The sequence below is a fragment of the Pollicipes pollicipes genome, unplaced genomic scaffold (assembly GCF_011947565.3).
Source record: "Pollicipes pollicipes isolate AB1234 unplaced genomic scaffold, Ppol_2.1 Scaffold_4002;HRSCAF=4701_pilon_pilon_pilon, whole genome shotgun sequence".
In the NCBI taxonomy this organism is placed as follows: Eukaryota; Metazoa; Arthropoda; class Thecostraca; order Pollicipedomorpha; family Pollicipedidae; genus Pollicipes; species Pollicipes pollicipes.
Window position 1 is genome coordinate 21,041,418 of NW_023596420.1, and position 25,991 is coordinate 21,067,408.

The 25,991-nt window shown below is 64.8% G+C and overlaps 1 protein-coding gene across 4 annotated transcripts in view; it reads left to right on the plus strand.

Moving 5' to 3' along the window:
* Positions 1–25,991, plus strand: part of LOC119093231 (protein numb) — a 45,334-nt gene that overhangs the window by 16,256 nt on the left and 3,087 nt on the right. For all 4 annotated transcript variants that reach the window (XM_037216147.1, XM_037216146.1, XM_037216145.1 and 1 more), the window contains 6 exons: positions 15,879–16,115; positions 18,444–18,515; positions 19,837–19,914; positions 20,737–20,877; positions 25,000–25,189; positions 25,631–25,840. In XM_037216147.1, the coding sequence (XP_037072042.1) occupies positions 15,879–16,115; positions 18,444–18,515; positions 19,837–19,914; positions 20,737–20,877; positions 25,000–25,189; positions 25,631–25,840 (928 nt within the window). The remainder of the gene's footprint in view (positions 1–15,878; positions 16,116–18,443; positions 18,516–19,836; positions 19,915–20,736; positions 20,878–24,999; positions 25,190–25,630; positions 25,841–25,991) is intronic.

The following is a 25,991-nucleotide window of genomic DNA, read 5'->3' on the forward strand; positions in this document are numbered from 1 at the left end:
GTGAGCGGCGGCCTCCCCTCGCCCCGCCCCCCCCCCCTCCCCCCGCCCCCGCTGCCTCTCTGGCGTCAGTTACCGGTCGGAGCGCACGGCCGGCGTGCTGTCGGACCTTGGTCCGCTGGCCTGGTTCGGTTACGGACCGCGGCCGCGCCTCCGCCTGTGCGTGGGAGCGGTCCCAGGCGGGCGGCGGCGGCCGTGTCACCCCTGAGGTCCGGCGCCTGCCGCCGGCCCTCCCGCCGGCCGACGTCACCGACGCTGACGGCTCCTGCCACCCCGACTGGGTCGCCCTCACTGGCCTGGGGAGGGAGCCAGCGTGGGTGCATGGGTTTCTCACGTCGGCTGGGCGGCATTCAGTCAGAGCGGTACGTTTTCAATTCAATCAGGACATGTATTCGGGACGCCAGTCAGGCGGCCGATAAATTTAGATAGTTGATGTATTCAGGACAGATAGTCGGGCTTGATGAGTTCGTCGTACAGTGTTATTGCGTGATGCGCAGGCGTGCGTTGTCCTCAACCTGGCATGCACCTCATTTGACACGTGCAGCACTGCCGCGCAGTACATCCGCCGCCCACCGCACGTCCGGAACGTTCATAGATGGCGCTGGCCGCGCCCGGTGGGGACGCGGGGCCAGTCTGATGCCGAAGGTGCAGGAATCGATGTCCCGACCGTAGCTTGAATTTGTCTGAGTAGGTCAGCTGACTTCGTGGTCGTCCGCGACTGAGTCGCTTCCCTGTCCATACCCGGGATTATACTATTATAATCTATCACTCTGATCACACGCACCGTTTGTGCGCAGTTGTCGAGGCATGTGTTTTGGGGATGGCCGCGTGGTGTTTCTCGATGCCGCTGGGCCGTGACTGAGGCACGCACAGCTGGTGGGCACAGCACATGGCCAGCGAACGTTGCGACCGGTGTGGCGCTAGCCAGTCCGGTCACCACTGAGCGCAGGCTCCCTGGGCAGAACCTGCCCGACCGCAGCCGACCCGTCAGCGTGCGCGCTGGGCGGTCGCCGCCCAGAGATGGCGCTGCAATCGGCGGCCGGGCCTCAGCCTCCGGTAGCGGACTGGCCGGCTGGCCGCGCGACGGCAGACGCTCCGCTGCTCAGTCGGCCTTGACGCCGTCTCGACCGCCACAATTAGACGGGACCGCGCCCGGGGCGTCACCGCCGACGGCCGACTGTCACGGCTGGGCGCTAGCGGACGCGTGCCGGGCTGAGCGTGTCGAAGGAGCGGCCCTCACAGCGTGGGCGACCCTGGAGATGGGCTGCCCCGCTCTGTCAACGTTTCGCTACATTTCCTTTGCCCTGGTGGCGCTTGCAGCGTCTTCTCTTCGGAAGCTGTGGTCGCAAGCCACGACTGCCACGAGGCGGGTTCGCGGCGGTCCCAGTCAGGAGCCCCGCTCACGCTGCCGCCCCAACCCCGGTGGTGGGTCCTTTGGTGGGGCGAGACACTGCAGCTGCAGCAGTCATGATGGTCTGTGTCCCAGGATGGCCACAACTGCCCCGATCTAATCCCCTCATGATCGCTTAACTCTGAAATCGGTGATCATGGTCGGAAAAGCTCGGACCGGCCTTCTCTCTTCTCTCTCTTCTTCTGCTTTCCGCCAAACTCCGCCAGACTTCTGCTTCTCTCCGCCAAACATGGAAAACGTTGTAGATGGCGCCGGCTGAGTCTGGTCCGGGTCTCCTATGCCCATGCAAGAAGCTGGATAGAACCTCTGAAAGCTGCTCTGCTATCTAATTTTATAATATGAAGCACATCGGTTGTGGTCCGTCGTGAAATCAAACTAGCTCTCCTCTACATGATCCTGCACGGGGAAAGGAAGATTGGCTTCCAGCTGCCAAGCAGCGACAATCATGCAACTCGATGGAGAAGTTGCAGTTTCCCGGACGTCTGCACGCCCTAGGTTATGTGGCATGTCACACGGTGTCTCTAGCGAATTTCATTTCGAACTGCAAATGTTTCGTGCCGCGTTAACGAGAACGCCAGTTTCTAACTAACGCTCGCAGCGGACGATGATGAATGATCTCTTCCCAACATGCTGATTAGTCACATCACCACAGCGATAACTAACGATGTGAATAGTCCCGGGTACAAGAGCCGGTGCTATGCGTACCGGGGCACTCCCGGGTCGCCAGCAGCGGAGCTGGGAGCCTGGCCTGGCGGTCCACCGGCCACTCGCGGCCTCTTCGTCGCTGCCAGCTAAAGTTAGCGTGCAGTCGCTGCGGCCCGTAACACGATGCGGGCCTGCAAGTCCGCTGCTTGTTGACAGCCACAAAAAGCACTGGTGAGACGGGGACCGGCGACAGTAGATAAGGCGCTGGCCGGACAGGGACCGGCGACAGCAGATCAGGCTGTCGTCCAACTGCGACGCAAACAAAGCCATTGGGAATGTGAGGCTTGGTGGTCGTGTCCGCGCCTCCCGCCGACCCTGGCGTAAAACATAGACTCGGTTTGGCCGGATGCATGCATAGATAATCGTGTCCTCTGGACACCAGCCGACATCCACAGCCGTCAGTCCCTTTCCTCTCTCTGCTGGGTCCAGTCTCCGCTCGGTTTTGTGCGCGTTCGTTCACACAGCGCGAGCGAGCTGGCCATCTGCGTGGGTGAGCGGCGCCGGTCGGGCGTGCGTTCCGCCGCTGGTGCGGGCCGCGTCCGGTCGCGCCGCCCGCTGACCCCACCACCTGTCGGCGACCGGCGCGCCGTCTGGGTCCAAGGCCAGCCGCCACCGCCGGCCCCGAATTCGAACGGCGTCCCGCTGGAGTGGCCTTGGGCGGGCGGCGACGCTTTTTGTGTGAGCGTCTCGGACCCGTGTCCGCCGGTGTCTCTGAGAGACGCCGCCGCTGAGTTCGCCGGTGTCTCTGAGAGGCGCCGCCGCCGTGTCCGCGGGCGTTTCGGAGAGAAGGCCGGTGGGGTTGATGGGAGAGAGGCAATGTAACGAGACGGTAAGGTTGCGAGTGTGGTGGAACGTGCTACCGCGTCTTTGGAACGGCACGGAGAACTGTGATCCTGCTGCTTGTCCCGGCCGGAGCTCGACGTTCCCGATAGTCGTCTCTGAATATATCACTCGGATTATTTGTTGAAGCCCATGACTGCTGAGGTTATCATGGTCGTAGATTGTCACACCGACTTTTGCGTCATGCCGACGGGAATGTTGGGTCATCACGTGTCCGACACTAGAAAGCAAAGATCGACTTCATACGTGGGACAGCTAAGCGACGAGATAGCTCGCGGCTCGGTGTTGGGAGGACGGACCTAATAACACCAGATCAGGACCGCGGTGATCGGCGACCACAGAGAATCGGTGGCCGCCGCTCGTCGGGCGGTGCGCAGCTTCCGACCACTCCGCGGCGCCCGGACGCCACGACCGGCCGCGCCGCGTGACTCGTGACTCAGATCAAGGTCGCCGGAATGTGTGCTGTCTGAGTCAGTGCGGTGCCGTCACTCAACTGCGGACTCCGCGGCGTGGGATCATGGCGGTGGACCGATCGCACCCTCTTAGTCAGAGACAGATTGGAACGTACCCTCGACCTTTTGGCTCAGCGGGCAGTTTTGACGACTTCTCGGTCCAGAGTGCAAATTGAAGCACTTGCATCCCCGGGCCGCGCAAGCTGAAGTTCTCAGATGAAGCCTTCCCGGGAAACCTTGGTCGGATGGTCCCCGGCGGCCACGTTATCAACCGAGCCGGACGCCGCCCGACCACCCCGCCGGCGCGCCGGCGCGCTGCTCCCCGCCTCCTGCCTGAGCGTCAGTCCACGTCGGCGGCGAGGCCCGTGCCGTCTGGGCGAGCCGCCGCCGGGCCGGACGGCGCTCGGCTGATGCCATCGGTCGGTCGGCCGCCGCCGGACCGGTTTGGAAAGCGCGCCGCCCGGCCGGCCGCCGCGCGCCAAATGCGGAGAACGTCCGGCCGCACCCGACGGGCCGCGGGGCACCGCGGGTTCGGAGCGGCGAGGAGGCCCCAGTGCAGCGCGGCCGCCCGGTCGCCGCTGATCGGCCCCCCACCGCTCAGTCAGCTGGTCACTGGCATGGTGATCAGCTGATAGGTGCCGTGTCGCGGGCGTTATCGGGTGACCTGTGTACGGAGGAAGGCGGCGCTTGTCTCGGCTCGCCCCGCCCGCGGTGTTCGGTGATTAGTCACCATGTCAGTGAGAGCAAGTGGCAGGGTTTGTTCTCGTATCGTGTTGCGTGTTGGCTTATAATCACTGGGATGACGCATCGTGAATCAGACTCTCTGCTAGGTGTACAATCACCTCGTTTTCTCTTATTCATCGTTCTGTACCGGGAATCGATCAATCACCCGTAATCACGCATTGACCCATCCGCTTACTCACATATCCCGATCACTCGATGCTTAAGCAAACTCCTCTTGATCGCGTTTGTGGTCGCTCGGTCGGACGGTAGATCGCTGTGTGCTAATCACTCTTCTGTTATCGGATTTTGGCGCTATGTGTGCGCCCCTCTGTCAGATTGTCAGCATTCAGACCGGGGCCGTGTCAAACCGGAGCCGTGTCAGACCCGGACCATGTCAGACCCGGGCCGTGTCAGACCTGGGCCGTCCTAATCCCGCCAGCTTCATCCAAAACACCGCTATTTCAGCGCGGCGGCTCGCCCGACCGGCGCCGGCGCCGGCCCAGCCACCAGTTCTCGAAATCCCTCCGCCCTTGAGGCGTGGCTCGGCCCCGCTCCAAAGGCGACCGCGTCGCAGCCGTCGTCGGCCGGTGGTCACTCTGTCGGCGTCCGCTGACAGGTCGCCAGCTGACTGGAGCTCTCCTCACCAAAAGTCCGGCGCGACGCCTAGGCTCCTCACGCCTAGGTGTGAAGCCGGAAGTGGTGGTCAACTTTTGAAAGAGGGGCGAGGGGGAGGGACAAGGCGGCGCGCGGACACTCGCCGCCGCGGCGCAGCCGACCCGGGGATGATGCGGAGGGGGGGGGGGGAGACCTCTCCCACATGCGGCCGGCGAGCCCCGCCGCTCACCAGTCCGGGAAGGGCGGTGCCTCTCGTGCTGTCAGGCCCCGGCGGCCGCCGCTGCGCCCATCCGACCCCTCGGAGAGCCGTTCGATCAGCCGCGGTAATGGCATGGCTCAAGGCCTGCCGTCCAGAGAATGCCCAACGGCACTCACCGCACGACCAAAGCCGTGCTAAGGCATCTGTACGTGGGCTGGCTCCACATGCGCACTCGGAGTTGTGGCTGCTAGCGTGCTGGTGTCCAAACCCCGAAGCCCTTGTTGCGCTTGCCGCAGAAGCCTGACGATCTCCCACTCCCCTAAAAGTCCTGCGTGAAGTCCTCCCTCCGCGCCTGCTGGGCTGTTTTGCCACTGGGGTGTCGGTTCCGCCGCTCCGTCGCTCCCCTCTTCCGGCCCGTCACTTGTCGCGCGACAGATGTCGACGCAACACGCCCGACACGCTGGCGGGCCGGGGCCGGCACACCAGGCCGTCAGCGCCGGCACACCAGGCCGTCAGGGGCAGCACATCAAGCCGCCAGGAGCGGTACATAAAGCTGTCAGGGGCGGCATACCAGGCTATCAGGGGCGGCACATCAGGCGGTCACTGGTGGCACATGAGGCCGTCAGGGGGTACATCAGGCCATTAGGGGCGGCACATCAGGCCGTCAGAGGCGGTACACCAGGCCGCCAGGGGCGGTACATCAGGCCATCAGGGGCGGTGCACCAGGCCGCCAGGGGCGGTACACCAGGCCGCCGGGGGCGGTACACCAGGCCGCCAGGGGCGGTACATCAGGCCGCCAGGGGCGGTACACCAGGCCGCCACGGGCGGTACACCAGGCCGCCACGGGCGGTACACCAGGCCGCCAGGGGCGGTGCATCAGGCCGTCAGGGACGGTACATCAGGCCGTCAGCGGCTGCCGCGTGTATCAGCTGACCTCTCTACCAAATGCACCTGTCCGGTGGCGTGTTGGCCAGCTGTCACCACCTGCTTCCCGCCGCTGCAGGGTGCATTACTAGGCGGCCATCTGTCTGTCTGTCTGGCGGCGGTGGCAGTGGCGGCGGGTCTGTGGTGCACGGTCTCACTGCCGTCTCGACGGGGCGGGTCTGCGGTGCACGTCTCACTGCTGTCTCGACGGAGCGGGTCGGCGATGCCCGGTCTCACTGCTGTCTCGGCGGAGCGGGTCTGCGCTGCCCGGTCTCACTGCTGTCTCGGCGGGGCGGGTCTGCGCTGCCCGGTCTGTCTGCTGGCTGGGCGGGGCGGGTCTGCGCTGCCCGGTCTCCCTGCTGTCTCGGCGGAGCGGGTCTGCGCTGCCCGGTCTCACTGCTGGCTCGACGGAGCGGGTCTGCGCTGCCCGGTCTCACTGCTGGCTGGGCGGGGCGGGTCTGCGCTGCCCGGTCTCCCTGCTGGCTGGGCGGGGCGGGTCTGCACTGCCCGGTCTCCCTGCTATCTCGGCGGAGCGGGTCTGCGCTGCCCGGTCTCATTGCTGGCTCGGCGGGGCGGGCCTGCGCTGCCCGGTCTCCCTGCTGTCTCGGCAGGGCGGGTCTGCGCTGCCCGGTCTCCCTGCCGGCTGGGCGGGGCGGGTCTGCGGCCTACCGGAGCCTGTGCTGGTCCAAGGCCCGCGTGCTGCGAAGAGAGTGGCGGCTTGTGGCGACACTCAGCTCATCCGGAGTGGATGAGTGTGCGGAGTGGCGCGGCGAATTGTCCGCCGGCTGGCGGCGGTTTCGACGCGGTGCGTTAGACGCGGGCGAGATGAATATGCATTTGGATACTGAATGAACTCCTGCGCTGGTGTTTTCTTCTCTTCTAGCGGCTAATCATGCGCTGGAAACTTCAGTCATATTCGCCAAGGTCTGCGGTCTACTTGACGAGGGCAGGCGCGTTAACCTGAGCTGGCGTCGTCGTTCGATAGCGTGCGCGGCGAAGTAGCTCATGGACACCTATCATGGGTCAGTATGGGAATATTTAGCCACAATGCAATGTAACGAGACAAAAAACCAGTCTCAACTGAGAACTGGGCCGCACCATAGAATGGGTGCGCCGGGTGTAACAGGCGTGCTTTGCGTTCTGTATATCGTCGGTTTTTGCCGATAACCGTGGCATGCAAAGTTAGCTCGATGGCTGTGCAAGATTGGGCTTACAGCTGGCGTGTTCGCTGGCCCCATCTTGCTTTTAAACGCTGGCTTTCGGCTGTGATGGCTGCTAGCATTCGTGGCTGATCCGACCAATGTGGAACACTGGCCCAGATGGACCACCAGATGTATGGATACTAGATGGTATGTGGACAAGAGACAGAACGGATAGTGGAACACCATCTGCCATCACGAGTAGCCATCATGGGACTCCTCGCAAGACATTTCCACCATATGTGCTGCAAAGCTCCATCCATCGATCATCTTTTTCGTACCAGCTGAGCAAACAAAAAGTCCTCCACAAAAAGCAAAAGGCAGCCATGAATGTCGTGGATCGCGGACAATCTCTGATGACCTTTCACTTAACAAAAAGGGTTCAAAGCGCCGAATAAAGAACACCACCGAAAGCGTCTCTCTCTCTCTCTCTCTCTCTCTCCTCTCTCTCTCTCTCTCTCTCTCTCTCTCTCTCTCTCTCTCTCTCTCTCTCTCTCCTCTCTCTCTCTCTCTCTCTCTCTCTCTCTCTCTCTCTCTCTCTCTCTCTCTCTCTCTCTCTCTCTCTCTCTCTCTCTCCTCTCTCTCTCTCTCTCTCTCTCTCTCTCTCTCTCTCTCTCTCTCTCTCTCTCTCTCTCTCTCTCTCTCTCTCTCTCTCTCTCTCTCTCTCTCTCTCTCTCTCTCTCTCTCTCTCTCTCTCTCTCTCTCTCTCTCTCTCTCTCTCTCTCTCTCTCTCTCTCTCTCTCTCTCTCTCTCTCTCTCTCTCTCTCTCTCTCTCTCTCTCTCTCTCTCTCTCTCTCTCTCTCTCTCTCTCTCTCTCTCTCTCTCTCTCTCTCTCTCTCTCTCCTCTCTCTCTCTCTCTCTCTCTCTCTCTCTCTCTCTCTCTCTCTCTCTCTCTCTCTCTCTCTCTCTCTCTCTCTCTCTCTCTCTCTCTCTCTCTCTCCTCAGCCACTGAAAGGCTCTGACGTTAGCTGCGCGGTGCCGGGCCGGCGGCCCGTCTGAGCGCTGATGACTGGTCGTCCGGCCCGATTCGAATCTTACCGCCGCCTCGACTTCCGGGCCCCGGATCCTCTTGCCCTCCCGCGCGGCACGCCCGGCCCCGCGCGCGCGGCGGCGTCGAGGTCACTGACCCTGCCGTCGCCCGGATGGCCGACCGACCGCTGACTGTGGTCGCGACCGACCGACGGACGGACGGACGCGGGCGGCGTCTCACCTGTCCGTCCGGGCGCGGAATGTGCAGGCGGCGGCGGCGTCGTGCCATTCCCATGGCAGCCGCGCCGCTGCCGGACAATTTGGGGCGACGGCCGCAATTACGGTAGCCGGCCGGGCCACAGTTCGTGGGAGCGGGGCAGTCTCGCCGGCCGCCGGTGGCCGGCGGAGGTGTCGGGCAGGACAGCCACCTGTCGGCCGCCAGGGGTAGCGCCTGGCCGTCCGGGCGTCGGCTTCGGCCGCCAGGGGTAGGGCCTGGCCGTCTGGGCGTTGGCTTCGGCCGCTAGGGGTAGGGTCTAGCCGCCCGGGCGTCGACTTGGGGGAACGGGTCGGTCGGACGCCGTCGCTGATTGACTTCTTTGCGGTGGACCGTGAGGGATGACGCCCATGTAGAAGCACGGCGCCGCTGTCGCGCGTGATGAGTGCGGGATCACGTGGAGCTCGAGGAGTATTCGCTCCATGCGGCGACGCAAGCCACGTGGTCAAAGTAAAGGTTATTGTGGATGCGTCCCTCGTCCACTCCACAAGCCACCGCCCCTACTGCCGCTCGCATGCACGGACGCGAGGTTTGCCCCACCCGTGAACGCGTGCGGACTGAGAAGCAAGCGTGCGCGCAAACACACCGGAACACGCAGATGTGCTTTCAAGCACACACCGGTGCACGAGTTGCGGACGGGCTGGTGGAGGACGCGTAACGCAGAGCTGGCGTGTGTTCCCCAGAGTCAGCCGGCGCCGGCGCTCCGTGGCCGTGGCGTGATGGGGGTGGCGGCCGTGGGAAGTCCGCTGTCTGTTTATGCCGCACTTAATGACAGAGCGCGCCGCCCGCCCCCGCCAGCGAAACAGTCGGTCGGCGGCGGCTCGGCCGCCCCGGCTGCCGGATCAGAGGCAGGAAGGAGCCCAGGGCCGGCCGTGAGAGGTGGGGACTGCTGTCGGCTACCTCGCGGTCTGCTGTGACATCGGAATGCATTGTTTGAAAGGAGCTTCCGGGGTGGATGGGAGAGACTCACGCCGTGCGAAAGTTGAACGTGCTACGCTTGTTCTTTGATACACAACTGGCGTCAGGCCGGCGTCCCATACTTCGCCATTGGTTCAATCATGCGTTCTATTTATTTATATCCCACGGTCGTCCTTAAAGAGTCCAACGAATCGTGCGCCGGGAGTTTGACTGACGAGATGAGAACTCACTAGCCGGCCGTAAGTTCACCAGAGGGTCAACGTCGAAGCCTGCCGCTGTTCCAAGTGAAGTGCCGCGCGGTCTGCGTTTGTGGTGACGAGGGGTCGCCGCTCGCGGCGGCGCGGCGAGCGGGCAGCCGCTGGCTCCGGCACGTGCTGGTCCGACGGCACGCGCGCCACCTGGAGACGGCCGCGCTGTCGGACGAGCCCACCGCACCGGCAGGCCGCCTGGCCACTGGCGGCCGCCGTGGTCGCGCCCGGTCGGCGCCCGCGGTCACGTGTGTCGGCCGACGGCGCCCGTGGTCTTGCCACAGGTCACGCCACAGGTCACGCCACAGGTCGCCGCCGTCTGCCGGTCAGCGGTGACCTGTGGTGAGCCGGGTCACGCCGCGTCGCCGCGAACCACCAGCCGGCGGTGAGACGACGTCCCACCATGTGGCAGGTCACGCTGGACGACCGCCGATCCTTGACCGGTGGTGAGGTGACGTCACACCAGCCGGCAGGGGTGCGCCGCGCACCGGGCCCAGAGCGGGGACGGAGTGGGTGGCGTCGCAACAGCCGGCAGGGGTGCGCCGCGCACCGGGCCCAGAGCGGGGACGGAGTGGGTGGCGTCGCAACAGCCGGCAGGGGTGCGCCGCGCACCGGGCCCAGAGCGGGGACGGAGTGGGTGGCGTCACACCAGCCGGCGGGGGTGCGCCGCGCACCGGGGCCAGAGCGGGGACGGAGCGGGTGGCGTCACACCAGCCGGCAGGGGTGCGCCGCGCACCGGGGCCAGAGCGGGGACGGAGCGGGTGGCGTCACACCAGCCGGCAGGGGTGCGCCGCGCGCCGGGACCGGAGCGGGGACGGAGTGGGCGGCGTCACGGCCCGCCGCTCCAGCGCGCAGGTGGCAGCGCTATGCCCCGGCACCGGCGCGGCTGAGTCACACGCGCGCGCAGGGGGCCACCTCGCCGCTGGAGATGGGAGCCGCACATTGCGGGCCGTGACTCACCGGCGGCCGCCAACCACGGCCTGCTCTCACGCTACTGTGTCGGTCGCGCTTTGTGTGATAGAGGGGCCGGCTTGGACGGCGAGCCGGCTGTCTACCGAGGTGGATCATCTCGCCGAAGGGATGTGGACACGGGGCCGGTCCTGCAGTTTACGTCTTGGTGATGGTATGTTCCCTCTCGTTCCATTTTGGATTGCAGGCGTTTCACATCAGAAATGGGCAGGTCTGATCGAAAATTTTCATGTGTAAGACATTCTATTTTTAACATTCTGTTTTTTGTTTATACTGCTTCCTTAAAATTCCATGGTGCGCCATATTTCCTGGTTTATTATTTAAATGTGCATATGCACCTCGAACTATGTTGTACCAGCTCGCAAGGCAATACTCATTTTGGTCTTGCGCCTGTCTTTTCTGTGCGGCGTTTATGTAGGCTGTTAACAATTTCTTCAAGCCGTGACAGCAATAAATATTACTCTCCTGCGGTCCCCGTTTGCTAGAAGTTTTCAACTCTGCTACCTCAGTAAACATTCAATTTTTCATTCTAACGAATGGCGCGGCCGTTTTTATGGCACGTGTTGTGGTCCGTGCCTTCGTGAGCAATTTTATTGCCGTTGGCACGCGCCTGAGGCGTTTGCCTCGGTCCTCAGCTGGTGCCCACCTCTGTTTGTCAGCCGCGCGGCTGTTTTGTTCCCTCTCATCGATCACGACCGCCTCCGGGCGGCACCACCGCCCCACGCCCGCTCGGCTGATCACCGCGTGTACGGCGGGACGTGCAAGGCTGCCGCCGTACCCGCCGCTGACATTTCAACAACGCGGCGGTGCGACGAATCCCGACTTGATCCGCGTCGCTTCGGCCGCCAGTGGCTCTCAAACATGGACGCCCCGTCGCGGGTCCGTTGTTTCGTTGTGAGAGGACTTGTTATGTGCCGCGATATGTCCTGCTGTCCGAGTGTTTAGGATGGCGGTGGTGCGGTGGGGGTAGCGGCAGGTCCGGTCTGGGGTTGACCGAGCGGTGGCACATTGCTTTCTCTGATGGGCATTACGGACGCTCATAAATAAAGTAATGTATTTTCAAGCTCTCCACCTGGTTACGCACTGGTTACGCTGGGCAAAAAACTACTTCCCCGGTAAGGCTGCGTAAACAGAATGTTTCAAGAATGTTAAGTCCGTTGACCCTTAATTGAGGTGAAGATGCGCAGCAAAAACGGAGCATTCCTTGTTATAACCGGATGCCAACAATTTCCGTAACGCTCGGACTCCTCCCTTGTTGTGCTTCGTTTGCGGTTAATCAAAACCATTTCCCCCATCATGCGTGACGTGATTCCTGGACGGCTCATTTCGACTTGATTCCTGACCTCCAGCGGCTGCACCCTGCGGGGCGGAGAGTTTGAGAACCGCTGATGCGGGGTAGCCAGGTGTGGTTCCTTGCCGCGAGGGGGAGCGCCGCAGGAGGGAGGGGTGGGGGGGGGGGACGGGTCGGGGGCCGGCGGCGTCGGCAGTGCTCCGGCCGGCGCCAGCGGCGTTGGGTGGGACGAGGTGGCTGTGGGAGAGTACGGCTAGGCTCCACGCGGCGCGGGACAGGACCGGTGAGCGACAATACGGTGCCGAGTCAGGACCTGTGGCTACAGTGCGGTGCCGAGTCAGGACCTGTGGCTGCAGTGCGGTGCCGAGTCAGGACCTGTACCTACAGTGCGGTGCCGGGTCGGGACCGGTGGGCGACAGTGCGGTGCCGAGTCAGGACCTGTAGCTACAGTGCGGTGCAGAGTCAGGACCTGTAGCGACAGTGCGGTGCCGAGTCAGGACCTGTAGCTACAGTGCGGTGCAGAGTCAGGACCTGTAGCTACAGTGCGGTACAGTCAGGACCTGTAGCTACAGTGCGGTGCCGGGTCGGGACCTGTTGCCACAGTGCGGTGCCGAGTCAGGACCTGTGGCTACAGTGCGGTGCCGAGTCAGGACCTGTAGCTACAGTGCGGCACAGAGTCAGGGCCTGTAGCTACAGTGTGGTACAGAGTCAGGGCCTGTAGCTACAGTGCGGTGCCCGGTCGGGACCTGTTGCCACAGTGCGTTGCCGAGTCAGGACCTGTAGCTACAGTGCGGCGCCGAGTCAGGACCTGTAGGTACAGTGCGGTACAGAGTCAGGGCCTGTAGCCACAGTGCGGTACAGAGTCAGGGCCTGTAGCTACAGTGCGGTGCAGAGTCAGGGCCTGTAGCTACAGTGCGGTACAGAGTCAGGGCCTGTAGCTACAGTGCCGACGGAGCGTCCGCGGAGACGGGATAAGAAGCGACGGCTGCAGGTAGGAAATGGCTGCCGGCCGGCCGCTCGGCGCCGGCGGCCCACCAGCGCAGCGTGGTTGGTCGAGCGCGGGTCGGAGCGGGACGAGCCGCCGCCATCACCGGGCGGCCGTGCTGAGGCGTCCGCTCCGAGTGCCCGGTCAGGCATCGCACGCTCCTGAAGGCAGCCGGCCGCCGCCCGAGCGGCCTAGCGACCCTGAGCGGCTGCATGCTGTGAGCTGTGGCGCCGTCCGAGCCGGCTCGGCCGCCTCCAACGGTCGCCGGCGACCAAGGTAGACCGGTGCCGTCCGCTGACGAAGGCACCGACCGATCCGGACCGGCGGGAGCATGGGTTGGGGGAGGGGGGGGGGGGGGGAGGTCTCCGCCGGTGTCCCAGCCGAGATCGCATGATATACGCCCCTCAAATGGAAAGCGATGACAAGATGAGTGGGATGAGAGTCTGCAGATCGGCCATTGCTGGCACGCCGTCTCTCCGCATACGGATCGTCGGCTCATAGCAAGGGTGTCAACGAGCTAAATCATAACGGTCGGCGCCATGCGGAAGGCTCCGGCCGCCTCTGGGATCCAGCGAGCGCTTGCAGTGTCCCGGGAAGTGGTTGAACGATCACTGCAATCGGCGCGCCATGCACTTTCAATGACGAAATACAAGGGAACCCAACCACGAGGCGCCCTCTTCAGCCGTAGGCTAGACCTAGACCTTTCCGAAGAACTGTCGCCTTTCGGTTGGTTATGCGTACGATTCAAGGCGTTATCTGTATTGTGTAACGTTTACGGGAGCGACATGGGCGTATAAGCGCATCTCTTTTGGTGTCTACTCACGTCCAATCTCCGTCGTGCCGCGCCTTGTGACCAGCCCTCGCCGTTGTGCCTGAAGTCGGGCCTCTGGTGAGTGGCTCTGCGACCTCGCTCCGGCGTGCGGCCCCGCTCCGCCCCGCCCCCGGCCTCCGCTTGGTCCGCGCCCGTCCGCGCAGGCGGGCCGGGCCGTTCCTCCAGCTGGGCTACACGGCCGCGGCGGACGCGTGAGAACAGGCCGCCCGCCGCTCGCCCAGGGCGCTGCACGGCGCGAGCAGACGGCTGCAAAAACACGCCGCTCCGCGTTGGAAGCCGCACCATACATCCGAGATCACTGTGATCACTGGAGGAAGGCCGCTAATTGGCTGAGGCGAGCCGGCAGCCGCTGATGTGCAGCTGTCAACGACACGCCGAACGAGGCTTGGTGGATGGAAGGACAGGTTGCAGGGACCTTAACGCGCGATGGTAATATTGCGTTATTTCTACACTGACCTTTTAGCCCCTCCCCCCTCCTCGCCCGGTCGGCCATCCGTGCCGTCCGCCGGCGCCACCGCCGGCTCCGGCGCGGGCCGGCGCGAACCCCGTTTGACGGTTGATTGCCGCCCGCCTTCGACCGGTACGGGTTCGATCTGTGGACACGCGGCCGCCGGCGCCGCTCGCCGGCTGACGAAACCTAGCCGCTGTTTTCGGAGTCATCACGCAAGGTTTGCGGCCGGCACGCGGCGGGCGGTGGAACGGGCCTGCCCACCGGTCTCGCTGCAGCCGGGCGCAGGCTCCTGTGGGTCGCGCGGCTGAGCTCGGCGTGGGCGTCAGCAGACGGCTGGCGTTAACCCTGACGACGTATGGCACGCTCGCCCAGGCTCTTCCTGCCCGTGATTAGGCAATCCCGTGCATTAGTCTGTCCAAAACAATCAGGTTCGCGTCACGAGCATGACGGTACATTCTACACGAGCATGACACATTTACGACACGTGGTCGTGTTCTCCGTGGCATGGGTCACGACCAGTTTTCCCGCGCTAGCTAGGTGGCCGGCGACCACCGCCTTGTCATGTTTGTGTACCACTCTTCCTTCCCCGCGGCGGCCAGGTGGGCGCTCAACCCTCGCTGGGACGCTCGGCGCGGCGTCCGGTGACAGTGGCCGGCGGCACCCTCAAACGGGCGGCCGGCCCGGCGCTCCGTGGCCGCACGGACCCTTATCGCGTCTCGCGTCTGATAACGGCGCCGCACGGCCAGAGGATCCGCGGCGGCGGGGGCTGGAGGGGGGGGGGGGGGGGGAGGAGTAGAGGGGGGGGAGGGGCTACGAGCGCGAGAAAGGACCGCGACGCCGTGGAGACTGGCTCGGCCTTCGAACAGGCGCTGCGCACCAGCTCAGATCGCGCGGCGCGCTCTCGCTTTCCCCGGACGCGCGGGGCGTGGAAGCGGCACTGCCCGGGCTAACGGTGACTGACGGCACACGCCTTTCGCCCGCGACGCCGGCCGCTGGAGCTTCGGACGAGCTGCTCCACTGTCCGCGTCCCTGCCCTAGCCGCCTCCTTGTCCTTCCTGCTCTCTGGGAGCGCTCATCCGTCCGTTTTGGGCTTTCGGGGCGGCGCGGGCCGCATGAGGGCTCCCCCGCCTGAAAAGCCGTCTGACTCAGAGCTGGGGCGGGTGTTTCCACGCGCCAGCCCGAGCCTCTGTTCTGTATCCCGCACTCGACCTTGTGAATAGAGGACTGCCACGCTCGGGCTACACCGCAGCGCATGCAGGGGCGCACGCTCGCAGCCGGTGCCAGTGGCGGACGCGGTGTCGGCGTACTGTGCATTGGACGCGTGCACCCCACACGCTGTGCAGCGGCACACGCTTGCAGCCAGGCCATTCATGGGCAGTGACAGGCACGCACCGAGAAAAATCGTTGCGGATGGGCAGCGTCGGCGTTAGTTTAGTGGTTACATTGGATCTTGTTCACCTACGTCATTTTTGCTTTCTTGAGATGTTGTGTGGAGGCCGTGCCCCCGAGCACGCCCGTATGTTCGGACTAAGCCATCCGGCCGGCCCGATCGTTTCTGGCTCTGACCGAGTGGAGCACTGCAGCCACGGTCCTATTGTGCTTTTGTTCTACGATGTCGTGAGACGGGGCATTGAAGGCGCCCCATCTCCACCCTGCATTCATCGCCACGGTCTCCCCTGTTTTGTGCTGCCCGGCACGGGAAGAGACGCAACTTGGTCCGCGTCGGTAGACCCACGCTCTTGTCACGTCGTGTTGGGCTGAAACTGAGCTGGCGCGAACCGTGGAATGTGGCGCGAACCGTGGAATGTGGCGCTGCGGGATGATAGGCCGCAGCTTTCGGGATGATTCTGCTATCTGACACCGGTCCTCGCTGCAGGCTGAGCGGTTGGAGACGGGCGGCGGCGGCGGCAACGGCAGCGGCAGCGGCGCGGCGGCCGAGCCGGCGGCCATCTCAGAAGAGCAGAAGCAGCACCGCAGGATGGACCGGCTGCGGCGCTCGCTGCGCGACAGTTTCCGACGCAAGAAGGAGCGACGCCCGGAGTCGGCGCGGCCGCACCAGTGGCAGGCGGACGAGGAGGCCGTGCGCGCCGGCACCTGCTCCTTCCACGTCAAGGTCAGGGCCGGTGGCGGGGCAGGACCTCGGCCGGGGCACCGGCGCTGCGGCCGCCGCGGAGATGCAAACATAGACACAAGCACGAGTGGTGGGACGTTCAACGCGCGGGTCTGAAGGCAGGAGCACTCGCAGCGGAGCGCGTCCTCGCAGCGGGCTCGGGCCAGGCAGGGTGGTGCGGTCTGCCGGTGCCGGGGGGCTGGGGGGCGGGGGGGGGGGGGGAAGCGGACCGACAGGGGTGTTGACGTGCGCACAGCACCGATCGCACCGGAGAAGAGTGTGCTCGGATTTCGCGGCGCTGACGGCTGAGTGAAGCGTCGCTGCCGGAGACGCCGGCTCCGGTGGCAGCGACAAGGCTCGGGGCCCGGTGCAGCCGGAAGCGGTCAGCATGCCACCTGTCTGGCCAGAATGTAGCTGAGCGCGGTAAAGAGAGCCACGTCTCCTGCCAGGGCGGATGTTTGAACTTACGGCGGCGCGGATGCCTTGACGCGCACGTGTGTTTTCGTTGGAGTGTTTCTCTGTCCCGCGGGGGGCAATAGTACATGATGTTTGTTTGTTTGTGCATGGGCGTATGATCAGCTGGCGAGTCACCGCCTGTTTATTTCTCCGAGGGGCCGTGTGTCGTCTGTGGAGTTCGTGTCGCCCCACTGCCCGCCTCGGCGGTGACCGTCGGTTTTCCTCTCGTGCTACTGCCGGCGTATCGGGTCGGCCGCGTATGGCGTGACTGTCAGCTGTGTAGTCGCGTCACGCCCCGGCCGCTGCACGCCATGGGCCGAGTCCCCACTGCAGCACTCCCGGCCGCCCGGGGTCGCCCGTTGGCGGGCGGCGCCGCGCTGGCAGGATGACCCGCCGCCCGCCTCCCGCCGTGCACGCGGCCTCCAGAGCGTGCCGGCGCGGCCGGCGCGCGGTGTCTGCCGGACCTCGTGTGCCCGTGTCGGCGTCCCCGGGCCGGCGGTCGGCGTCCCCGAGCCGACCCGGTCGGGAGAGCACCCGTCCCGCACTCTACGCCAGGCCTGCCGCCGGAGCACGACGGTCCGACGGCGCCATATGTACCGCACCGGCCGACCACTGCCGCGCAGCGGCGGGGTCGTCGTCGACGTTCGCCGGCCGGCGTCCACAGTCTCCGTCGCTCGGTCGCGTCCGCGCCGCCAGCCAGGCCTGTGTGGTCGTCCGCGCCCCCGGCCGGGCCTGTGTGGTCGTCCGCGCCCCCGGCCGGGGCTGTGTGGTCGTCCGCGCCCCCGGCCGGGCCTGTGTGGTCGTCCGCGCCCCCGGCCGGGGCTGTGTGGTCGTCCGCGCCGCCAGCCCGGCCGGTGTGGTCGTCCCCGCCGCCAGCCGGGCCGGTGTGGTCGTCCGCACCGGCAGCCGGGTCGGTGTGGTCGTCCGCACCCGCAGCCGGGCCTGTGTGGTCGTCCCCGTCGCCAGCCGGGCCTGTGTGGTCGTCCGCGCCGCCAGCCGGGCCGGTGTGGTCGTCCCCGCCGCCAGCCGGGCCGGTGTGGTCGTCCCCGCCGCCAGCCGGGCCTGTGTAGTCGTCCCTGCCGCCAGCCGGGCCGGTGTGGTCGATGCCGAACCGCCACGCCCGGTGCGCTGAGCGCGGCGCCCCGACGCTGCTGCCGGCCGCGGAGCGTGCTCCGGCGCCGGTGTCGCAACAGGCGCCGTTAGTGCCGCCGCGTCGCTCACGCGCCGCGATCGTTCGGTCGGGCAGCCGCTCGGTCTCCTGCAGACCATCACGGGGCGGGCGTCGCGCCGCCGCGCGCCGCGTAATACGGCCTGCAGCCGCTCTGCGGGCGGATCGGTAGCCGTTGTCTAACGCCGGGAAGGACGAGCAGCCGCTGTCTGGCGCTGTGACAGGACAGGTAGCCGGGTCGTGCCCCCCCCCCCCCCCCCCCCAGTGAGGGGCGTGCGCTCGCTGGTGTGACGCTGGGTCGAGCTGGTCAAGGGATGAACGAACCGTTGTGTTCGGTGCGGGTCGCGGGCGAGTAACGCTCGTTCGGCCTGTCTGGCTGCTGGAGGCGGGTGTGGGGCTGGTGGAGGTGCGGCGGTTTGGTGTCGGGAAGTACCTTTGGTGCTCCTGAGCGGTGGGCCAGTCAGTCGATTTGCAAATGTGATACATGTATCCAGATAATTACCCTGCCCATTCCTACCGCGTCTAGTCTGCATACATTTTAATGTGGTTCTGTACCAGCTGTAATGACCAGGTGTAATGTTGATATTGCTCTCTCCGTGTTTTCGTGTTCGCCTCGGACTCCGGTCGTTTGGGGAGGATCCCGCACCGCACCGCTCGCGCGAGCGTCCGACTGTGCATCTAACTCAGCGCCGTCCTCTCCGTTGCAGTACCTGGGATGTGTGCAGGTGTACGAGTCCCGCGGTATGCAGGTGTGCGAGGACGCCCTCAAACTGGTGCGGGTAAGTAACGGCCGCCTCCGCACCGTCCTCTGCCACCCGCCACCGCGCGCCAAACGTCCCGCCATTGTCTCCCGAAATTTACGATCGGCGCTGAGACACCGCACCGAATTCCTATGCGGGCCGCGGCGCCGGCGGTTGGTGGGAAGGGACCAGCTGGCTCACCGCCATGCCATCTAGTCAGGAGTAGTTTAAAGACAAAGGTTACGATCGCCCGCGTCGTGGCCTGGGACGCTCTGCCTGGGCCCGGTCTGCGACGGCAACGAGCTGGGATCCTGCGGCGCGGCAGGATCCACAGCAGGATCCGCCGCGGACCGCAGCAGCCGTCCGTGTCCAGTGCTATTGAAGAGGAGGCCGGTCGGAACAAGGCCGAAGGGGACGGCGGAGAGTCTTGGAAAGGGCTGGAGCTTCCCAGGCCGGCTCCAGGGAGGGGTCCATTCAGCTGTCGGGCCCGGCGACGGGCGGTCCGTCAGCTGTGCGTCAGACGGAGGTCGCCTTTGTCGCGGGCTGTCCCGCTCCTCACGCCGCCGACTGAGACACTGTCCCGGACGGCACACTTTGACACAGCGGCCTACACGGGCGCCGTGTCAGGCGCCAGTGGCCACGCCCGGTGCCGGCGGGGGGCTGGGGCGGAGGAGAGGCCCCTGACCTAGCCCGGCGGGCCCATGGCAGGGGCGGGACGGGATACCGAAACGGCTTACAGCACCGCTGGTGTTTCTTGAACCGGCCGCGGTGGCCGTCAACGGGGATGATCCCGGGGCGTGGGGCGCGTGTTATACACGGGAGAGTTACGTAACGTATCTTGGAACAGGCGTCCAGGCAAAATGGCGGGTGCACCGTCACTTCCCCATACATGCTATGCTAGATTGGTGGTGGACATTGCTAATCGCGTAGGGTTGAATGTTAATGTGACTGCTTTTCTTGACATGCAAGCAGTTTAACGACCACTTAATGGGGCTGTTTGGTCCGTAACAGTCATTTCGGCCTTCCCTGAGTCGGTATTGTTCCGGATTTTTAGACATCATGAGGTTATTCTAAACCACCTTGCCGTTGCCGACAAATGTGTCATTCGCGGTGAATTTATTGTCTTTGTCGATGGGTGGGTTTGTGAAGCATTGTCAGCGGTTCGTCACTCCTCGTTCAGCTTTGCCGATTCGAGCAGTGTGGTGGCGAGATGGCTCCGGTATTGCGCTGCGGCAGGCTCACGGTCTGGGACGCGACGGTACGCCCGGTGCCGCCGTGTGCCGCAGCGTCCCCACACGCCCCGCCGCCGCCGCCGCCGCCGGCCCCGTGACCCGCGCTGACCGGCTCCTTCTGTCCACAGTCGCAGCGGCGCCGGCCGCTCCGGGGCATGCTGTACGTGTCCGGCGACGGCCTGCGCGTCGTCGACGACGAGACGAAGGTGAGGGGGCCAGCCGGGCCGGGCGGCGCCCGAGACTCAGCCGGGCCGGGCGGCGGCCGGGGCTCGGCCGGGCCGGGCGGCGGCCGCGACTGAGTCGGGCCGGGCGGCGGCCGGGGCTCGGCCGGGCCGGGCGGCGGCCGCGACTGAGCCGGGCCGGGCGGCGGCCGCGGCTCGGCCGGGCTGCACCCGTGACGCCGCCCGCCTTGTTGCGGTCGGCTCGCCGCGAGACGAGGCCACGTGACCGCGGCGCGGGCGGGGCCTGTCGGCCGAGGATCAAGTGCGGTGGGGTGGAGAGGGGCAGAGGTGGCGCCGCCAGGGTCACTCGAGGTGTGGTTAGCGTAAGATAACAAAGCACGCAAGCTCAAAGTACGGGTTTAGTTTCTGGTTAAAATGTTGCGCACGAATATATCCTATGGCCGTCAGTTTGCGAAACGCGTGCATTCCACTGCATTGTGGTAGCCACATGGACGACGTCATTGTAACCGTTGGACCATTGCTCTGGACTGGTAAGGCTGTTGGGTTTGACCACCCTACCCGTGGGAACCAGTGAGAAGGGAGGAGAAACTATGCATCGCGCTTTTGGTAGAATTTGTTGTATTAACGGCATGGAAGGGCTGAATTTCACAGGAGTTTGTGGACCACCTTGTGACGTCCTCACTCCCATATCTGCAGTCTCACCAGCCTGCTATTGTCGGCCTCGCAGATGATCACCGACGTTGTTCTGTGCAAAGGCAGAATATGATCGTCGATCATGGCAATCGGTGACTTACGATGAAGGCGCCGCTCTGCGCCGGTGCTGAGCGCTCTGCCCTGTCCCGGCAGGATCTGATCGTGGATCAGACGATCGAGAAGGTGTCGTTCTGCGCGCCGGACCGGAACCACGACCGCGGCTTCTCCTACATCTGCCGGGACGGCACCACCAGGCGCTGGATGTGTCACACCTTCCTGGCCATCCGCGAGTCGGTCAGTTGTGCCCCCCCTCCCCGCCCCCCGTGTCCCCAGTCAGACGGGATCGAATGTGTGTCACCTTGCTGGCCGTCGGGCCGCCGCGTGCTCCTGGTCAGTGGTGAGCTCCCCGCGCCCCCCCCCCCCGCCCCCCGTGTCCCCAGTCACACGGGATCGAGTGTGTGTCACCTTGCTGCCCGTCGGGACGACGCGTGCTCCTGGACAGTGGTGAGCTCCCCGCGCCCACCGCCCCCCCCCCCCCCCCCGTGTCCCCAGCCAGACGGGATCGAGAGTGTGTCACCTTGCTGGCCGTCAGGCCGCCGCGTGCTTCTGGTCAGAGGTGGACTCCCCATGGCATATGGTTCTGACAACAGCGCCGAGCGAGGGTGGTTCCGAATTGGGTGATGATTTTGCGTTTTAAAAAGTTATCGCAGAATACAATCCCAAACAGCCCTACACACCCAGTGATAGGGTTCCTCATGCGGATTAAATGCTTCCCATCCTTACTGTGCCGTGGTGCTAGGCTGGAATAGTATAGGTGCGAAAAGTTCCCACCAGTAGCAGCTCCCATTGGCCCTCATTGTCAGACAGACATGCGTTGCACCTTGCTCCTCCCGCCAAGTTCTCCGGTGCCAAACTTCTCCCGCCAGTGTGTGGCCGGGCGCCCGGCGCCTGCCCCCCCCCCCCCCTCCCCCTCGTACTCACCGCCGTCCATCGCGTGTTACTCAGGTGTGTCGATCGACTCCGCGTGGGTGGGTGGGGCGGGGTGGGTACGCGCACGTTCGCTCGGCCCGTCCGTTCCGCTCACAATGGCCCGCCCGGCGCGGGCGTTCAGGCCAATGGCGGCAGGGCGGCCGGCGGCGGCCGGCTTGTTTGGCGAGACCGGGCATAATGCAAACGACGCGCGTCCGCCACGCTTGTGACGTGTGTGGTCGATCGGGGGTCGTTACGCTTCTGCTCGGTGCTCGTTCGCGAACGTTGGGCTGTGGTCTTGGGCGGCACTTCGTGGTATTGTCCGTGATTGTTGTTCGCGCTGCGCTGCTCCCCGCCGAGGATGATTGTGATGACGTCCCTTGGATATCATTCGGGCTCTCGTCAGTTTCGCCGGCGGCTTATCGCGATCGATCTTCTCAGTTCACGCTCCTAGGTGTGCTGCCGTCACAGACGGCCGGGAGGGTCGGTGTTCTGCCTGTTGGCTGTGTGGGTGGGTGGGTGGATGGGGGCGGTAGACGAGGCGCATGTGGTAGCTTTTAAAAACCGTGGCCAGGTTGTGGCTTCAGCTTATCATTGGAGCCAGGCAGTGTCCCATTGGCTGTGCTGGCACCGGGCTGAACGGCACAGCCATCAGCGGAGACTTTCGCCGCTACGGTGTCAAGTCAGACAGGATTCTGCTGTCTGTGAGGGGCCAGACTGGTCACCTCGAACTCGGGTCAAGCGGTCGCCGTATGCTCCAAACTGAACTCTGCGCTCAAGTCCAGACTAGTCCTCCCCCCCAAAAAAATTTCACCCATCTCTACCTCGAAGCCTGCTCCGGCTGGGACTAAACGCTTTGAAATCAGCGCTGAGCCCAAATGAAGACTTGTGTCGGACCTCAGTCAATATAAGAAGCGTGGTTCAAATCGCTTATTTTCATGCAATACCGCTGGAATAATCTCACATGTTGCTGTTGATGTGGACTGGGGGCGGCTGTCGGTCCTGATCCGCCGGCCTGACTGTGGCGTGCGGCCCGACTCCGTTAACTGGAGGCCTGTGCCCCTCAGTGGACGAGGTCCGCCTGCCGCCCAGGCCGCGCTCGCCCCGCTCCGCGACAGCTCTAGTGTGCCCGAGCGCGGCGCCGTGCTTGCCGCCCACCAGCGGTTGCTCTGGGACCAGCCCGGTCGTCAAGCCTGCAGGGAATTGGATGTCCTGTCGCTGCACAGTTTCATTGGCTGTCGGCGAAATTGACCCGGCTGGACTTGCTGTGACCTTCCCAGCAGCGAGGAGGGCTGGGAGAGGGGAGGCTGGGCTGAGTATGAGCGCGCCGCGCTCTTAACACCTGGCTATTCTGCCAAGTACGCGCTGCCCGGCGCTCTTGAGTGGTAACAGAAGTCCAGAGGGCATGTGTGCCTGTGCGCCAGTCACGCCGTGCAGGGTGAGGGGAGGGTGCCGCCCCCCCCCCCCCCCCCACCCCCCACCGACCGAGCTCTGTCTGTCGCTGGCAGGGCCTGGACCAGCCGGTCACTGTGAGTGGTCGCCGGGTCTGCCGCCCGCGCTCTAGCCCCGCCTGGCTGGCCCTCGCCCTGTCTGCCGCCTGTCCGTGCATGATGCTTGGCTCCCTCCCGCCGGGCGGTCGGCCGTGGCGCTGCTGGCTGAGCTGCCCCGGGCTGCTGCTGCTGGCTGAGCTGCCCTGGGCTGCCGCTGCTGGTTGAGCTGCCCCGGGCTGCTGCTGCTGGCTGAGCTGCCCTGGGCTGCCGCTGTTGGCTGAGCTGCCCCGGGCTGCCGCTGCTGGCTGCGCTGCCCTGGGCTGCCGCTGCTGACTGCGCTGCCCTGGGCTGCCGCTCCTGGCTGAGCTGCCCCGGGCTGCCACTGATAGCTGCGCTGCCCTGGGCTGCTGCTGATGGCTGCGCTGCCCTGGGCTGCCGCTCCTGGCTGCGCTGCCCTGGGCTGCCGCTGCTGACTGCGCTGCCCTGGGCTGCTGCTGATGGCTGCGCTGCCCTGGGCTGCCGCTGCTGGCTGCGCTGCCCGGGGCTGCCGCTGCTGGCTGCCTCTGCTGGCTGCGCTGTTCGGCATGATGAGTGCGCTGAAGGAACAGTTTTAATGAATGCAGTCATGCTGATAGATCTCGTTACCGCATTGAAGCATTGCGACAGTCGGAGCAATACATGCGATAGTGCTTCCGTAACGTATATAGCTCGCTTTAATATCCAGCGGCTCGTTTGCATTTGCTGAACTCTTTGCATTTTGAAACGTATTTCGACGTAGCGAGTGAACTCGATCGTAATCAAGGCCATGCGATGTCGAGGAAGATCGATCCTGTGCTGCATTGCCCGCGTGAACGCATCTGCTTCAAGTCTAGAAGATATGAGTTCGCATAATTTATTTTGGAAGCTGAATTTCGGAGTCCCTTACCAACAACACGGCTAGATGAAAGGAATTTCTCCTCATGCAACCGCCAAACCCGATTCCTTTTATCCATCCCACGAAGCTGGAAGCTTCTGAAGCATGATGGATGTAACCCGATCATGGCTATTTTTGAGCGGGCATGACTTCGTGCGACTCCGCCTCGGTCCGGGGAAGGAGTGTGGTGAACCAAATTCGGCGGTACAGAAGGAAATCAGCAGCTCGATCTAAGGCAGGCGAACCGCCCGCTTGGAAAGAATTGCCATAGTGCACCTGATGGCCAGTTTCGGTACTCCTGCATTGGAACCATTTTGCAGTAATCCGCCCCGATTGCACATAAATGCTTCATCCGCCAACTCCGTGTGTACTCTCTCCGCTCGATCTCTGGCATGGCCTTTGCGTCGTCCTTCTCTGCCTCCGTATTGCAGTGGTCGTTACCCGTCCCTGGGCGCTTTATGTCCGGGTGAACGCTACCGTCTTTCTTCTCCTTTCCACCCCTCCCTCCGTACAGGGTCGCGTGCCTTCCTGCGCAGTATCCATTGTGAGCCGCCTTCATGGCCGTGATGGTCACGCGAGGACGCTCCGAGGCACCGCGCCGGCCGTGTTTTCTCCGCCGTCGGCAGCAATCCGCCGCGACACGCCCACATGGCCGGTCAGCAGTGACCTGTCGTGACCGACCGCCGCGGCAGTCTCGGTGGCCGGTCAGCAGTGACCCGTCGTGACCGACCGCCGCGGCGGTCTCGGCGGCCGGTCAGCAGTGACCCGTCGTGACCGACCGCCGCGGCGGTCTCGGTGGCCGGTCAGCAGTGACCTGTCGTGACCGACCGCCGCGGCAGCCCTGGTGGCCGGTCAGCAGTGACCTGTCGTGACCGACCGCCGCGGCAGCCCTGGTGGCCGGTCAGCAGTGACCCGTCGTGACCGACCGCCGCGGCAGCCCTGGTGGCCGGTCAGCAGTGACCCGTCGTGACCGACCGCCGCGGCGGTCTCACTGACCACCGGACGACCGACGCTGACCGTGCCCCCGCCGCCATGTCTCCGCAGGGTGATCGTCTGAGCCACGCGGTGGGCTGCGCGTTCGCTGCCTGTCTCGAGCGGAAGCAGAAGCGTGACAAGGAGTGCTCGGTGACGATGGCCGTCGACCCCGCCACCTCCAGCTTCACCCGGTTCGGCAGCTTCCGCCAGGGTACCATCACTGAACGGCTGACGGACCCGCAGGAGTGCAAGCCGGCAGGTAAGCGGGGCGTGCTGGCGGCCTGACACAGCGGGACGCTGTACCGGACAGGCTCGCGGTCAGTGGGCTGGCGCGGGGTTAGAGGCAAAGATAGGTGTGCGGACCGGAGCGAGTGCTAACGGGTGCCTGGGAGTCACTCGAATATCAGTTGACGAGTTTTCCGAACCGTTTGGCGCCGTTGTTAGAAGCCGTAAGAGGTGGGCTCGTCGCAAATGATACCTATCACCGCTGCTAAGGAGCAGCCGCGAGGCGTCCCCTTAGGCCGTCCAAGCAGCGCCCTTCTCAGGTCGCCCCCAGGCAGCTGCCGCACCAGGTGGTGTCCCATGAACTTGCGTCGCATTTCAGTTAATCTGACCCGTGACCCGACCCGTGACCCGACCCGTGACCTGACCTGTGACCTGACCTGTGACCTGACCTGTGACCGGCGCCGCCTACCCGCAGAGCCGGTGCCGGTGAAGCCGGTGAGTAACCCGTTCGCGGTGGAGCGGCCACACGCGCCGGTCGGCATGTTCGAGCGGCAGGGCAGCTTCCGCGTGCAGGGCCGGCTGTCGGAGGTGTCGCCCTTCAAGCGGCAGTACTCGCTGCGGCTGAACGAGCTGCCGTCGACGCTGGAGCGGCAGGGTCGGCTGCCCGGCCTCGAGGGGCCCAGAGGTGAGGCGATGGGAAGGTGGAGGGCGGGGAGCCAGGCCGGGCGCGGCTGCGGGAGTCAGCGGACCGGGGCGGGGGGAGGGGGAGATGTAGGCATGAGTCTTTAGGGACCGGAGGACTGTGGAGGATCGGCGGTAGTGTCCGCGGAGGATAG